The sequence below is a fragment of the Arachis hypogaea genome, chromosome 11, assembly GCF_003086295.3.
Source record: "Arachis hypogaea cultivar Tifrunner chromosome 11, arahy.Tifrunner.gnm2.J5K5, whole genome shotgun sequence".
NCBI classification, from domain to species: Eukaryota; Viridiplantae; Streptophyta; class Magnoliopsida; order Fabales; family Fabaceae; genus Arachis; species Arachis hypogaea.
Genome location: NC_092046.1, coordinates 118,363,979 through 118,380,350, shown reverse-complemented (window position 1 = coordinate 118,380,350; position 16,372 = coordinate 118,363,979). Strand labels below are relative to the sequence as shown.

At 35.1% G+C, this 16,372-nt stretch overlaps 1 protein-coding gene and 1 non-coding gene across 2 annotated transcripts; both read left to right on the top strand.

Moving 5' to 3' along the window:
* Window positions 1-356: 356 nt before the first annotated feature.
* Window positions 357-464, top strand: LOC112724392 (small nucleolar RNA R71). The gene has a single exon (XR_003163557.1). It is a non-coding gene; the product is annotated as a small nucleolar RNA R71 (small nucleolar RNA).
* An 8,491-nt stretch (window positions 465-8,955) lies between these two features.
* On the top strand, window positions 8,956-14,578 carry LOC112722435 (protein EARLY FLOWERING 5). Its single transcript, XM_025773448.3, has 10 exons — window positions 8,956-9,196; window positions 9,289-9,481; window positions 9,742-9,835; window positions 10,867-10,952; window positions 11,555-11,604; window positions 11,693-11,762; window positions 11,900-11,981; window positions 12,068-12,483; window positions 12,988-13,512; window positions 14,179-14,578. Exons 2-10 carry the CDS (start codon window positions 9,401-9,403, stop codon window positions 14,392-14,394), a joined length of 1,620 nt encoding a protein of 539 aa, XP_025629233.1. The 5' UTR covers window positions 8,956-9,196; window positions 9,289-9,400; the 3' UTR covers window positions 14,395-14,578.
* The last annotated feature ends 1,794 nt before the right edge of the window (window positions 14,579-16,372 follow it).

Sequence of the window (16,372 nt, the reverse complement as noted above, 5' to 3'; positions counted from 1 at the left end):
TCAGGATCATAAGCTTCTTCTTCAGAAGATGCCTCTTTAGTACTGTTGGATGATTCCTTCAATCCATTCAGACTCTGAGAGATCATATTAACTTGCTGAGTCAATATTTTATTCTGAGCCAATATGGCATTCAGAGTATCAATTTCAAGAACCCCCTTCCTCATAAGCATCCCATTATTCACAGGATTCCTTTCAGAAGTGTACATGAACTGGTTATTTGTAACCATGTCAATGAGCTCTTGAGCTTCTGCAGGCATTTTCTTTAGGTGAATTGATCCACCTGCAGAATGGTCCAATGACATCTTAGATAGTTCAGACAGACCATCATAGAAGATATCCAGGATGGTCCATTCTGAAAGCATGTCAGAAGGACACCTTTTGGTCAGTTCCTTGTATCTCTCCTAGGCTTCATAGAGGGATTCACCTTCTTTCTGTCTGAAGGTTTGAACATCCACTCTAAGCTTACTAAGCTTTTGAGGAGGAAAAAACTTGGCTAAGAAAGCCGTGACCAGCTTATCCCAAGAGTTCAGACTATCCTTAGGTTGAGAGTCTAACCATATTCTAGCTTTGTCTCTTACAGCAAATGGGAAAAGCATAAGCCTGTAGACCTCGGGATCAACCCCATTGGTCTTAACAGTATCACAGATCTGCAAGAATTCAGTTAAGAACTGAAAAGGATCTTTTGATGGAAGTCCATGAAACTTGCAGTTCTGTTGCATCAGAGAAACTAATTGAGGTTTAAGCTCAAAATTGTTTGCTCCAATGGCAGGGATTGAGATGCTTCTTCCATGTAAATTGGAATTAGGTGCAGTAAAGTCACCAAGCATCTTCCTTGCATTGTTATTATTTTCGGCCATGTCTCCTTCTTTTTTGAAAATTTCTGTCAGATTTTCTCTAGAGAGTTGTGCTTTAGCTTCTCTTAGCTCCCTCTTCAGAGTCCTTTCAGGTTCAGGATCAGCCTCAACAATAATGTTCTTATCCTTGTTCCTGCTCATATGACAAAGAAGGAAATAACAAAGAAAATATGGAATCCTCTATATCACAGTATAGAGATTCCTTTATGGGAGTAGAAGAAGATAGGAATAGAAGAAGGAGAATCCAAACACAAGGGTGAGGAGTGGGTTCGAATTCTTAGATGAAGAGGAGTGTTAGTAAATAAATAAAATAATTATAAGGAGATGAGAGGGGGAGAGAATTTCAAAAATTAAATAAAAAGAAAAGAAAAATATTTTTGTTTTTAATTAAAATTTGAATTAAAATTCGAAAATAAAAAAGAAAAATGAAATTAAATTAAGTTCAAAACAATTAATTAACTAAAAAGGAATTTTTGAAAAAGAGGAAGGGATTTTCGAAAATTAGAGAGAGAGAGAGAGAGAGTTAGTTAGGTAGTTTTGAAAAAGATATAATTGAAGCAAAAAGATAGGATTACAAAAAAAAAAGGATTTGAAAATTAATTTTGAAAAGATAAGAAGTTAGAAAGAAGTTAGAGAAGATTTTGAAATTAATTTTGAAAAAATATATGATTGAAACTTAATTTGAAAAAGATTTTAAAAAAATTTAAAAAGATTTGATTTTGAAATCAAAGTTGATTACTTGACTAACAAGAAACTAAAAAGATATGATTCTAGAGTTTAAAGGTTGAATCTTTCTTACTAGGCAAGTAACAAACCAAAAATTTTTGAATCAATCATATTAATTGTTAGCATTAATTTCGAAAATATGAAATAAAAATAAGAAAAAGATTTTGAAAATAAATTTTGAAAATTTCGAAATTATGAAAGAAAAATGAAAAAGATTTGATTTTTGAAAAAGATTTGAAAAAGGTAGAATTTTTAAATTGAAAATTTGATTTGACTCATAAGAAATAACAAGATTTTAAAAATTTTTGAAAAAGTCAACTCAAATTTTCGAATTTGATGAGAAGAAAAAGGGAAAGATATTTTTTTATTTTTTTTGAATTTTTAATGATGAAAGAGAAAAATAACAAAAAGACTCAAAACATGAAGATTATGAATCAAAACACATGATGCATGCAAGAACACTATGAATGTCAAGATGAACACCAAGAACACTTTGAAGATCAAGATGAACATCAAGACTCATTTTTGAAAATTTTCAAGAAAAGAAAAACATGCAAGACACCAAACTTAGAAATTTTCAAACTTTAGACACTAACAAATTGAAAATGCATATGAAAAACTAGAAAAGACACAAAACAAGAAAATATAAAGATCAAAAAAGAAGACTTGTCAAGAACAACTTGAAGATCATGAAGAACACATGCATGAGTTTTCGAAAAATGCACAAATTTTTAAACATGCAATTGACACCAAACTTAAAAATTGACTCAAGACTCAAACAAGCAACACAAAAATATTTTTGATTTTATGATTTTATAATTTTTTTGGATTTTTAAAAATTAATTGGAAAAGGAAATAAGGATTTCAAAATTTTTAATAGGAATTCTAGGAATCTTGCAATGTTAGTCTAAAGCTCCAGTCCAGGAATTAGACATGGCTTACTAGCCAGCCAAGCTTTCAGTGAAAGCTCCAGTCCAAAACACTAGACATGGCCAATGGCCAGCCAAGCTTCAGCAGATACGAATCAGTCATACAACAGCTGATACTTCATCCAACTTCATATGCTGATAAGTGGAAGCCTCGGTCCAAATGAATTAGACATGGCTTTACAGCCAGCCAGGCTTCAACGTGCTTCATGAAACACTAGAATTCATTCTTAAACATTTTTGAATAAAAATATATTATTATTTTTTTGTGATTTTTTTCGAAAATAAGAATAATAAAAACAAAAAGGTTAAAATTAAAATAAAGTTGCCTAATCTGAGCAACAAGATGAACCGTCAGTTGTCCAAACTCGAACAATCCCCGGCAACAGTGCCAAAAACTTGGTATGCGAAATCGTGATATTCAACAATGGCGCCAATGGCTTGGTGCTCTCAAACGTGAATCACACTTAGTCACAATTCCGCACAACTAACCAGCAAGTGCACTGGGTCGTCTAAGTAATAAACCTTACGTGAGTAAGGGTCGATCCCACGGAGATTGTCGGCTTGAAGCAAGCTATGGTCACCTTGTAAATCTCAGTCAGGCGGATTCAAATGGTTTTATGAATTGATAAGTAAAAGATAAATAAAATATAACTAGGATAGAGATACTTATGCAATTCATTGGTGAGAATTTTAGAAAAGCGTATGGAGATGCTTTCGTTCCTCCTGACCCTCTGCTTTCCTGCTGTCTTCATCCAATCATTCCTACTCCTTTCCATGGCAAGCTTTATGTAGGGCATCACCATTATCAATAGTTACGTCCCATCCTCTCAGTGAAAATGGTCCAAGATGCTCTGTCACAGCACGGCTATTCATCTGTCGGTTCTCGATCATACTGGAATAGGATCTATTGATCCTTTTGCGTATGTCACTACGCCCAGCACTCGTGAGTTTGAAGCTTGTCACAGCCATCCCATCCCAGATCCTACTCGGAATACCACAGACAAGGTTTAGACTTTCCAGATCTCAGGAATGGCCATCCACGGGTTCTAACTTATACCACGAAGATTCTAATATCTCGGACTCGGTCCCCTGTATTAGATATCCAAGAGATACCCATTCAATCTAAGGTAGAACGGAAGTGGTTGTCAGGTACGCGTTCATAAGTTGGGAATGATGATGATTGTCATGATCATCACATTTACATTGAAGTGTGAATGAATATCTTAGAAGCGGAATAAGTTTGTATTGAATAGAAAAATAATAGTACTTTGCATTAATCCATGAGGAACAGTAGAGCTCCACACCTTAATCTATGGTGTGTAAAAACTCTACCATTGAAAATACATAAGTGATGAAGGTCCAGGCATGGCCGAGAGGCCAGCCCCCAAACGTGATCTAAAGATGAAACTAAAGATGTAAATACAATAGTAAAAAGTCCTATTTATACTAAACTAGTTACTAGGGTTTACAGAGATAAGTAAATGATGCAGAAAGCTACTTCCGGGGCCAATTTGGTGTGTGCTTGGGCTGAGCATTGATCTTTACACGTGTAGAGGCTTCTCTTGGAGTTGAACGCCAGTTTGTAACCTGTTTCTGGCGTTTAACTCCACTTTGCAACCTGTTTCTGGCGTTTAACTCCAGAATGCAGCATAGAACTGGTGTTAAACGCCAGTTTGCGTTATCTAAACTCAGGCAAAGTATGGACTATTATATATTTCTGGAAAGCCCTGGATGTCTACTTTGCAACGCAATTGAGAGCGCTCCATTTGGAGTTCTGTAGCTCCAGAAAATCTACTTTGAGTGCAGAGAGGTCAGAATCCAACAACATCTGCAGTCCTTTTTCAGCCTGAATCAGATTTTTGCTCAGGTCCCTCAATTTCAGCCAGAAATTACCTAAAATCACAGAAAAACACACAAACTCATAGTAAAGTCTAGAAATGTGATTTTTATTTAAAAACTAATAAAAATATACTAAAAACTAACTAAATCATACTAAAAACTATGTAAAAACAATGCCAAAAAGCGTATAAATTATCCGCTCATCACCCACCTGCCTCGGGCTCATGGGCAGACTCTTTCTTTCTTGCACCAGACCTTGTTCTCTGAGACATGTATCGAGCTTGCTTCTTGGATTGCTTACTTGGCTGAGGGGTTCTCTTAGAGGAATGAGGTACTTGTTTCCTTTTCCCTCTGTGAGACATAGACCCACTGACAACATCTTCCCCACTCTCACTGTTACTTTCGTTACCGGGAGGTGGAGGTGCATACGCCTCATCCTCTGGCTCTCGTAACTATCGTGCTCCATCAACGACTGATCCAATTCATCCACCTCGACACGAACACCACCTTCCTCTACCTCTTTGTTTTCCTTACCAGCACAATCTACAGCCTCCGGGTCATCAATAGGATGATAAAAAAATATGTAGAACTCATCAATATCTTTGTTTCTCATCTTTGCCTGGTGCATCTGGTTGATGCCTGCATCTCCCCTCAGAACATGCAGCCCTGACTCTATATCCTTGCTCTTTGGATCATACCAGTATGCCTCCTTGTATGATTGATATCCCAGTCCTTTGAACAATGTTATCAAGTCACCAAAATTTACAAAATCCAGGTCTATTAGTGGGAACCTCTCAACCTTACCATCCAGGTAAACTGATTCACCAGTCGGGGCCCTTTGAAAGTAGCCCCCGTGATGAAAAACAGGAACCACGAAAATATCTACCATTTGCAGCATTGTTTGACTCAACGATTAGCACTAAGCATTAGCAAATACACAACTACCTTTCACCTAAATCCCACACAACCCATGCCTTTCCCAACACTACATTACACCTAAACCCTAACCCACGACATGCATAGCAGATAACGTTCGAAAGTAACAATCCCATTCAGTGTCATAATAAGGGTACTTACCAGTACAGATGACAACCAAAACTCCACCAACGAAGCTTCACCGGTGCAATGTTACACGAAAACGACGAAGGGAAGAAGATCAATCGTTTTTTTTTTTTTGGAGGAAAAAGATCATACATATGTGCGCTGGGGCTTCTTTGGAATTGTGTGTGATTCATATGGGCTTCTTTGGAATTATGTTGAAACTCAATGTTCTCAAAACGTTTCCGTTTTACCTCATAAGGACCTAATTGTCCAAGACTTTTTCCAAAACGGCCACACCAAACTTTCTCAACGGTACCGTGTTGATACATAGGCCCAACACACGCCAATTCAGCGACACATCACCCCTCTCCGTTACGTCTCGGAGAGCATTTTGCACGGAAGGATCGATCCGTCACACATTTTGAATAGTGAGGGGGCGTTTTTGTATTTTTAGATCTTGAGGGACGAATGTGTCCACGATTTAAGAGGTCAAGGACTAATTTGTTCTTTTTCCTTTTTATTATTATCAATTCCTATCTCCTCTTCCTCCACAAGCCATTGCAACTGGTGCTACTTCTGGTTTGTTAGTTGCAATAACGACGAAGCAAAATGAAAAGAGGTGTGTAGTAGAGAAAGAGATTTTTTCAACGTTCTAAACATTTACCAGTAGAAATGATAATTTTTTTTGGTATGGATCTTCCAGAACTCACAAGTGTTTCCTCAACTTTGACAAATAGTTTGACTGTGCGATTTTTTAAAAAATTAGTTTTGTAATGAAATAAAATTTGCATTTTGCCATTATTTTACATCAAAAGTTATGATATATCTTACTTAAATACGATGGGAGTTTACTTTATATAAGATTGAAAAAACTTCTAACCAAAATAATCTAATGTTAGCATAATATTATTTTATAGATCTATGAAAATGGAGAGGAATTAGTAGAAATTCCTATTAGATTTTTTGCTACTAAATGTTGTTCCTTTAGCACTTCTCAAATTTTTTTTATTGTGGTGCTCGAGAATAAAATAATTTTCCGATATTTTTTCTCATAAAATAATAAAGATAAAATAAAATATTAACACATGATGTATTTATGCACAAAAAAAGTATATAAGACCAACTAGATTATTATCCAACTTGAACAACTTATTAAAAAAATAGAATTTTGAATTTAAAAAAATAGAATTTTAAATAATTAGGATTAGTGCCACCAAATTAGGATTAGCAAAACATAACCCTCCACTGATTATCATCGCGTAATCGCTTCGTCAACTTGAAGTCCCCTCTCATCACGTAGCTGGTACCTCGTCTTCAACTATCTGTCGCGCTGCCGCTGTACCCTCCGCCGCTACTCCTCTGTACGCTGCGCCAGGCTGACCTGCATCTAACAAAAGAAACATCCCAAGTTTAACAAAAAAAAAACTTTCTAAGATTAACAATAGAAACATTCCAAGTTTTTTAAAAAAAAACATTCGATCGAACAAAAAAATCTCATGTTTAATAAAAGAAACATCCCACAGTTACCTACTCATGGTATCTATTGCAATTGGTAGTGAGAGAGTTCTTTGTCCATCTTTCATGGCGAATGAATTGCGTGGATGGAGGCCGGTCGATGACGTGATTTGGCGCGGCACAATGGGTGCCATCTGGAGATCTCTTCATAGCGTTATGGACATCGTCTTAGCGGCTTTTTGCTGAGGCGGACGAATTATGACATCGGTTTGATGGCGGCGTTGGGCGACGCGATGACGTGAAGGGGGATCAATTGGTTTCCTTCGTTGGCGTCGTGGTAGTTGCGGCGATGAGCGGATGATTGACACTGATTGTGGGGTTGCGCGACAACGTGATTGGAGCGGAAGAGGAAGACGGCAGGGTGAACGACGTGAGTGGGAATGCGAGAAAAACGGAAGAGTGGGATGTGCAGTTGGTTTTTTATTTTTACAGTGAGCAATAGGAAAAAATTAAAGCAGGATTAGATTCATATAATATTGTGGAATGCTTTTTTTTTTGTGTTATTGGATCTTTTGTAATTGGCAGATACTATAGTTGACCTGACAAAATTATTTATGAAAATGTACCTCTATCTTCGTCTGCGCACTCAATTTATGAGCAGAACTGAAAGTGAAATGAACCTAAATCATACCAAGATAATGAAACTTTACTAAAATTTATAGTTACTAATATATAAATTGCATTGATAACAAAAAAATCTCTCAATTTATTCTTAAATTTTAGTGTCGAAGGTAGATTTACGTGTTTTAAAATACTTACTCTTGATGAAATTTACATTCATTATTTTTGTTAAAACAAACTTGAATCGCATTAAATGATTGGATTCACCTTTTCTTTCTAAATAATAGTAACTTGTGATTTACTTGTAGTTTGTTAAATGGTAAAGTCTACGGTATAAATGAAAGTTAATTTTTACACCTATAAATTTGAGTTGGTTGACGAAGAGTTAGACAAGTATCTTAAAAAAGGATAAATTTTGCTCTTATTGTAGAGCTCGTGCACATGATGAAGGAAATGTTCGAATGAATAATAATTTATGTTATTATTAATTAAACTGAGATAATTAAAGACTTCCGTATAAGTTGATTTTTTTTTTTGGATATTATTATATAAAAAATGACCTATTTTTAGTTCTGTACTTCAGTTTAAGCAGGTGTATTTTTAATTTTTTATATTCATTCTAACTAAAAAAATAACTATTAGCCAAACAGAAAATCAAAACACATATATAATGATTAATCATATCAACTAAAAAGTAAACAAAAATAAATTAATATAAAATAATTAATTATCCTTATAGATTATAATTCACTCACAAGGCGAAGGAATAACGAGGTTCATATCATTATATTTTTATTTGAAAAATATTAAAAATAATATGGTACAATAATTAATTCTAACAAACTGCATATTTTAACTGAATGCCTGAATATATTAATGATAGTTTGTTACAGTATGTATTTAAAATATATTATCATATATATATATATATGAGAGAATAAGTAAAAACGTTGCAAAAAAATTAGTTAAGGGGCAGTAAAATACACTCTGAAAATGAAAAATGAAAGAAACACCTAATATGAGTAATGTTATGGTGAGAATTCAAGATTTATTGAAGAGTAAATGTTATTTCTTTTTAAAACTTTTGTCAAACTTCAGGGACAAAAAGTATACTTTACCCTAAAATTTTATCATGTGTAGTATACAGTTTTTTATAATAATCACCAAAATAAAATATATTCAACAGGAAAGATCTCTAGTCACCAAAAAAAAAAAAAACAGGAAAGATCTCTGAACCAGTTTTGTAATGAGAGCAGAAATTGTCCTTTTTAAAACACTTGTCCAATTCTCTATCAACCAACTCAAATCTATAGAGGTAGAAATCAACCTCAATCCCACTTCACCTTGTTAAAAATGTAAAAAAGCCTCAATTCGTTCCATTGTTATTAAATTTGGCTCGATCCCATGGATCGGACTGAAAGCCTGTTACCCTACCGGGTTAGGTTACCAATCAGGGCCCTAGTTGAGCTACGAAGCTCTAGATGATCTGCGTATACAGCATCCTAAATGGAGCCCCATATAAAAGCCCAAGAAGAGGTGGAAAAAGGTGCAATGGGCCGTTCATCAAGAAATATTGCAAAACTTATTTCATTTATTTTTATTTATTTATATTTCTTTTGAAAAAAGGCTGTAATCGAAATCGGTGCATCGGAAACAAACGGAGAGGAACGCAAAGCAGTGTTAGAGAATAGAAAAAAAGAATCCGGAAGAGTGCGAATGCGTGAATGGATCGTAAGCCATAACCTCATATGAACTCGCCGTTTTACTCCCCGTTTGTCGTTTATCGGTTCTCCTCCTCCTCACTAGTTTGATTGAAATTGCAGTAGGAACGAAACGACGAGGTTAATTAACGATAATCAAGGAGCTTATTCTTGAGAGAGGTAGAAAAGAAGGGGGAAAGAGGTTTTGAGCTTTAGAATTGAAAAATAAGAAAAAATGAAGACCACGAAGGGTGGCAAGGTCATGAATCCCACCGATGCTTATCGAAAGGAGCTTCGCAAGAAGGAATTGAAAAGGGTAATTCTTCACTCTTTTCTCATAATTTTCTTTTTCAATATGTACCCTAATTAATTGAAAAACTATAATGCAAGTAGCCGCTGTACAAATTGAAAGGGAAATTATGATGATAGACATAGGGGTTTTTCTTTTTAACCCTAGTAGCTGCTTCAATGAAACCCAGCTTTATCTACTGAGATTTTTGTTATTACGAAGTTCTTGCTTAATTATTTATTTTAATTTAGTTTATAGTTATTTGTTCTTTTGTTTTTTCTTTACAGAATAAGAAGGAAAGGAAGAAGGTGAGGGAAGTGGGAATTCTTAAGAAAGATCCTGAACAGCTGAAGAAACAGATTGAGAACTTGGAAATGATGAGTATGTCAAGTCTTGAGCTTTCCCACACCACTTTCTTTTATTTATTTGTTGTTGTTGTTATTGTTTTATTATTATTGTTATTGTCGTCATCATGAAAGTATTAATTGATCATATGTTTTGCTATAGAATGCATGAATCTCTTATCATGTCCAATAGTGAAAACCAATTTGTAGTGACTTGTAATATCTGCCGAGAATTGAGATTTCTTCAAGAATCATGATCATCTTCTGATAATTAGAACTAGTTAACAGGACAAGATTTACATGAAGTTAAAGAAAATAGAGTTCAGTAAGTTTGTGAGCATAAATTCTTTCAAATTGCCGCCAAATTAGTGGTTATCTTGGGAAGCTTGTTTGATTCTCAATGGAGGAATTATGTTATCTGTCTCAGTGAAGGGCGGGCAAAGAACTATGGATGTTCACTTGTATATAGAGATTTCAATTGCAATATGAAACTTTGACAGTTGTATAGCAGTTTATGCAGGGAATGGATCCTTTCAATTTTTTTTTTTCACTTGAGGGGATATAGTGTGATCTCTCACCATACATTTTATTGGTGGAACCAAGAGAAAACAGGAAGGAGAAAATATTGAAGGATTAGAGATCACATTTTACTCTTTCAATTGGAAAAAAATTTGAGAGGATCCATTCCCGATTATGCATACAATTATGTAAATCAAGTGTGAAACTTTACGTGTCTGAAAACATAAGTACCTCAAAGTCAGTGCATTTGTTTAGGCCTGTGGTGTGCAGTGTGATAATGCTTTGTATGGTTTCGTGAGTTATGCTCAGAAAACTGTGGATCATTTGCATGTACCTCTTCTTTTTGCTTTATCTTTTGACATTTTTATTGTTTGGGGGGGGGGGGGGGGATGTTGGCGTATTAATTCTTTATTGCTCTCGTTTCCTACTCAATTTGACAGCTTCTGCTTTTATTCACTAGATTAATTTCTTGGCATATACTGCTTTAACAAAGTTAGGTGTCGTCTAGAACTTTGACCTATTCAAATTTATTGTATATTGTTGGTGCAGAGGCTGATGGTGCTTTGGATAAGGCAAGAAAGCACAAGAAGAGACAACTACAAGATACACTTAACCTTGTCCTAAAGAAGAGGAGGGTAATAATATACCGTGCTTTTCTTTTTCTTGGACCATTTCACTTTATTGTTAAATATTTCTTTCCTTATTGAAATTCAGTTGTATGCTGCACACAATTATTTCCTTTTTACGAAAAACAAAAATGGAGAACATATAACTGTGATAGTTGATCTCTGGCACTCTGAGGCCAATTTCCAAGTTGATTTTATCTGTTTCTTCATCATGGTTAAAAACACATCTTTACTTTCATGCCCCTCTATGTGAGTTTTAATTGATATTTTCTAGGTCCAAAATAAAAGCTTGTATGTTCAACTATGTTGGTAGTTAAAATCTGTCTTTTTGTTTCTACTAAATCAAAGACTGTAGGGAGTCATTGTTAAATTTAAACATCAGATTGACTTAGTACATTGACCGCACTGTGTTGTGAAAGGCAGAAGTAAAGCTTTATGGAATATTCGTTACCTGAGTATGATGTTGCACCATTAGCAGAAACTGACCTTAGTTAAATTTACACTCAGAAGTCACTCCACACAGTTGTATGCTAATCTTTTCTATAAATAGTTTCTGTAAATTATTACTTTTTATGATGTATTGATCTAAAACCGATTTCTTTCTTAACTAGGAATATGAAGATAAAATGAAGGAGAAGGGTGAGACTCCTGTTATGTTCAGGTGAGGGATTTCTCCATTGCTTAAAAGCAACCTTTTGACCCACTTTTTTCTTTGTTAGTTTATACATTCTAGAATGCCTTTTTGGCAGTCATTTAGGGCCTCCCCGAAGAAGAACAACTGCAGAAGAAGAAGAGAGAGTTAAACACCCAAAGCCTGAGGTAGGATTTAGAGTTGTTTCTGGGTTGCATGTCTTGTTTTGTTTCGCTTATTTATTTATTTTTCTCACCATACAGAACTAAACTAGCATATAGTTAAGAGTTTTGAGTTATTAAGTAATTAATTATTTTTTTTACAGGATTCCGTTTATTACCATCCAACATTAAACCCTACAGGGGCTCCCCCACCTGGGAAACCTCCCATGTTTAAATCGTCTATAGGTATGTTGAGCTTCCTTTCATTTTTGTTAAAATCATGAATATGTGCTGTTAGTTGCCTGATCCGGCTCTTTGTGCTGAGCTCTCAGGTCCCAGAATTCCCTTATCTGGTGCTTCATCGAGTACTGCTGCATCATCATCAGCAGCAGAGTCAGGGGATGATATGTTAACTGTACCTCCACCTCCGCCGCCACCCCCACTGCCTGAAGCTGGCAGTTCAAGTTTGGCCGAGGGCACTGCTTTACCTGCGGCATCTTTGCCTTTGCCTCCACCACCACCCATGCCTCCGAAGCCTGCTACTGCTGGACCTACATCATTACCACCACCTCCTTTGCCACCTCCACCTCCTGGTCCTCCACCTAAAGACCAAGTTGCAAATCACCCGATACCCCCTCCACCTCCACCCCTACCACAGTCTCAGCCACCGCCACCTGGCACTAGTGGAGGTGAAGAGCGAAACCAATCTTCATCTGCAGATGATTTGCCTTCTAAGGAGACTGGTCAGGTAGGCTTATGTTTTTATCTATAATGGCATGAAACTATAATCTAAAACAATATTATAGAAAAGGAACTATAGATTAATGGAAAGCTAAGAAGCATTTATCTGAAATGATTTGGCAGATACAGGGCCTCCTGTATTTCTTAAAATCCAGGAGAAGAATAAATGAATCTAAAGAACAATTATATATTATATTTTTATGTTAAAAAATAGTGAAGTCAGATCAATGCATATGATTTATAGTGTTGGAGTAAAATCTTAGGTTTATACCATTTTGGCCCCAATATTTTTATGTAAATGTTTCAGAACATAGGCTGTACTCCTTATGCATATTTTGAAATGGTTATTGCTTGGAAATCATCCTGGTTAAGACTTAAAAAGTTAAAGAAAAGGTTGATGATGAGTATGATTTTGTGCCACATTTGATTGCTTTAAATTTAAAGCCCATGAATTGGTATTATTCTCCTAACCCAATTCTTCTAATACAGTGACATCCTTTCTAAAATGTAGATGCAGCTCCCTCCACCCCCTCTGCCGAATCGGATGCCACAAAAGTCTGATGGTGCTTTAGCTACCACTGATAATACGAATTCTCTGCCAAGCCATGAGATCCCAAAAATGGTTCCTGGGCCTCCTCCTCCAAGGCAACAACCTCCTGTTCCAGGATCCACGTTAGTTCCAACTTTGCAGGCCGATGTTTTGCCTCCTGGAATATCCCGTTTTCCACCACCCCCACCACCACCTGATATGAGGCCTCCTTTACCAGTGGCTGGACTTCCTGGTCAGGCACCACCTCCTGGAATGATGGTCCCAATGATGCCTAGGCCCCCATATGGTCCTCCACCTGGGCCTCCTCCAATGATGAGACCACCACTTCCTCCTGGTCCTCCTCCAAGCTTCCAAGATGATGATCAAATGGCTTTTAGGCTACCTCCACCACCTCCTCCTCCTCAAAAACCATCTTATGTTAAATCTGCTGCATCTACTGTTGTTAAAAGGCCATTAGCTCAGCACACACCAGAACTTACAGCTATGGTAGGTTGATATTATTTTATTTTTTAAATTTTAAAATTACACCCTTTGGATGCGGCTCCTCTTTGCTAGACTCCGTGTAATATGGGATGCTTTGCACCTCTTTATTCTCCATATATCCATGAAATGCTTGTTTTACATCTGCATATATTTTATCGTAAAATTTAAATACTCTGGAATGAGGATATCACTACATAGGGTTAAGTGAGGGATTTTGAGTAAGTGCACATACATTAGGTATGCAATTATTAGTGTGTTAAGGAAGTATGTAGGAGGTGATAACTATAAGATTATGCTTAAGGTGGTTTGGTTATGTGAGGATAAGACCTGTAGAAGTCTTAGTAAGAAGAGTTTGATTAATGGAGGGTAGCCTGACAATTTGAGTTGAGTGGGACAAGGAAAAGTTATGGAAGTGGTCATTCAAATAGATTTAGAATTATAGACTTAAATAACTTGCTTACAATTATGATTAATGATGGGATACAATCAAGTCGTTTTCTCTGTGACAACTATCTCAGTAGAGACAATTTCCTTCTAGTTGTTAAATAAGCCAAGTTGTCCTAAGTAGTTTATGTCTTGACACTTAAATTGGCATTACTTGCATAATGTTCTCTCTCATTTTCATATATATTATTTCTCTGATTCAGACCTTGATTTGTTTTTGGGTAGATTCCTGCATCTGTTCGGGTTAGAAGAGAGAATGCAGTGGCAAAATCCAAACCGAAACCGACAATATCAACCTCTAGGACAGTCTCAGGGCCACCAACTATTGTAAAACCAGAGTCAGTGAGTTCATCGTCGTCAGCTCCAAAAGCACAGAGCATCGATGATTCATACACAGCTTTCTTGGAGGACATGAAAGCCCTTGGTGCACTTGATGGTTGAGATCATTGTAGATGGCGAAGCTGCATATGGGATGAGGATTATGCACAGGGAAATTTGCCTTCTAAAAAGTGTTCAAAATCTTGAGACCCAGCTCATTTTTTTATTATTGATGATACAGTCTAAATTAACACCTTGCAAATATCCTTGTACTTTTGCGACTCCCAAGTGATCTTTTTTTCTGCAACTAGCACCTAATAGCTATTCAAGTTGAAATTAGATGAAACAATAGTATAAAATATTGTCTTAACGATGTGCTGATACATTGTTAAAAAATTGCCTTTCATAATTTTAAAAATAGAAAAAGAAAAAGAAAATATTCGGGAAAACATATGGCTAGATTTGTGTCAAACTACAAGTATCCTTGATTCTCACTTGTGTTTTGCCTGTTCCTGTCTTGATCCATCTTTGCTAATTCCCATTTCTCGTGGAGATTTGAGTATTACTGGAATATTTCTTTTAAAATCTGAATAGAACTTGTACATAATTGCAATCCAAATAAGCCATTTTAAAGTACTACTGGAATTGTCCAAATTTTGGACACAAATATTGTTACTCACTTTCGATCTTTTACCAATTATTCATTCTTGTAGGTTACTTTTATTTGTTTTTTATTCCTTTAACTGCTACAAAAATGATTGACATACATGGTGGAGGATAAATTCTTTCATTCATGAATCCTCAAATTCTAACATGAAAAAGACTATGATGAGAATAATATTTGGCAGTTCTCTATGCTTGATGTGCATCTCTTTTTCTTTTGTGGATAATATGAGAATAATATTTGGCACTTAATTTTGCTTCTTTACTTTCGTAGCCCTAAAAACAAACAACATGTTTCGGACTAAGTTTTCGATCAACGTTTCAGGCTCTAAGTTCCCCTATCTCACACCTCCCTGGTTCCAGGAATATTCTTCAATACATCTGCTATGGTTGATTGGTTTACCTTGACCAGACACTATTTTATTACTTCATAATTTAATTGAAGGGATGAAGACAACAATGAGCATGTGATTCTAATCAAGTGAAGAAGTTCGCTTTCGGATTCAACTATAATATCACACTAATCACTATATATTTTTATTTGCTGATTATCATCCTTGCCTAACTACTTTGTCTTCTGTCTGTTATTTTATTTATTAGAAGATTTGTAATCCCAAGTGAATAATACCACTGTCATGAACACAGCACTACACCGCCCCACAATAATACAATTTTTTTTAATTTAAGAGTAATTAGTAATTACCCAAATTAATCCCTGAAATTTTTGAAATCGATTACTTTAGTTTCTCAAAGTTTAAAATACACAAATCAGTCCCAACATTTATTTTCGTTAATTCGCACACGTGGCCGTTAAGTGTTCACGTGTGTAAGTTGGACAAATCAGTTTCCAAAGTAAAGCACGAAATAGTCTCTAAAAAATTTGAAAAATCTCAAAACAATCCTGTAAAATTTTAAAACATTTTTTTGAATATTTTTAATTTTTTTTCAAAAATAAATGCCTTATAATATTTTTATTAATTAAAATAATAAAATATTATTGAAAATATATATAATAAATAAAAAATACAAAAAATAACATAATTTAAACTAAAAGATAATTTTATTCATTAACTCCAAAATATCATAAAAAATAACATTATTTAATCATTAATATATGATACCTATATTTAGGTGATGTAAAAACCATAATAATAACAACTAAATCTAAGAAGTTGTTGCATTATAAAGGTCATTATTTATATACCTAAACTCCTAAGATATTGACACTAAATAATTTTAGAAAAAAATATTTACAAGTGAAAAAATTTATTTTTTATATAACAATTAATTGTAGTAGCACATTTTTAACTGCAAGTCTATTTTATGCAACTTTATAACTAGTAGATTTCAAAACTTTAAAAAAAAAAAAACATAAACAAAATACTTAAATTGGTCGAGACATTTCTTCTTCAAGTGTTACAAGTATTAGAAGTTTTCA

What these genes read in the sequence shown, in the direction of transcription:
- LOC112722435 (XM_025773448.3), top strand. Translation starts at nt 9,401, where the DNA reads ATGAAGACCACGAAGGGTGGCAAGGTCATGAATCCCACCGATGCTTAT. An exon ending in TTAAACACCCAAAGCCTGAG is followed by an intron (nt 11,763 to 11,899) that starts GTAGGATTTAGA and finishes TTTTTTTTACAG; the next exon opens with GATTCCGTTTATTACCATCC. An exon ending in CATGTTTAAATCGTCTATAG is followed by an intron (nt 11,982 to 12,067) that starts GTATGTTGAGCT and finishes CTGAGCTCTCAG; the next exon opens with GTCCCAGAATTCCCTTATCT.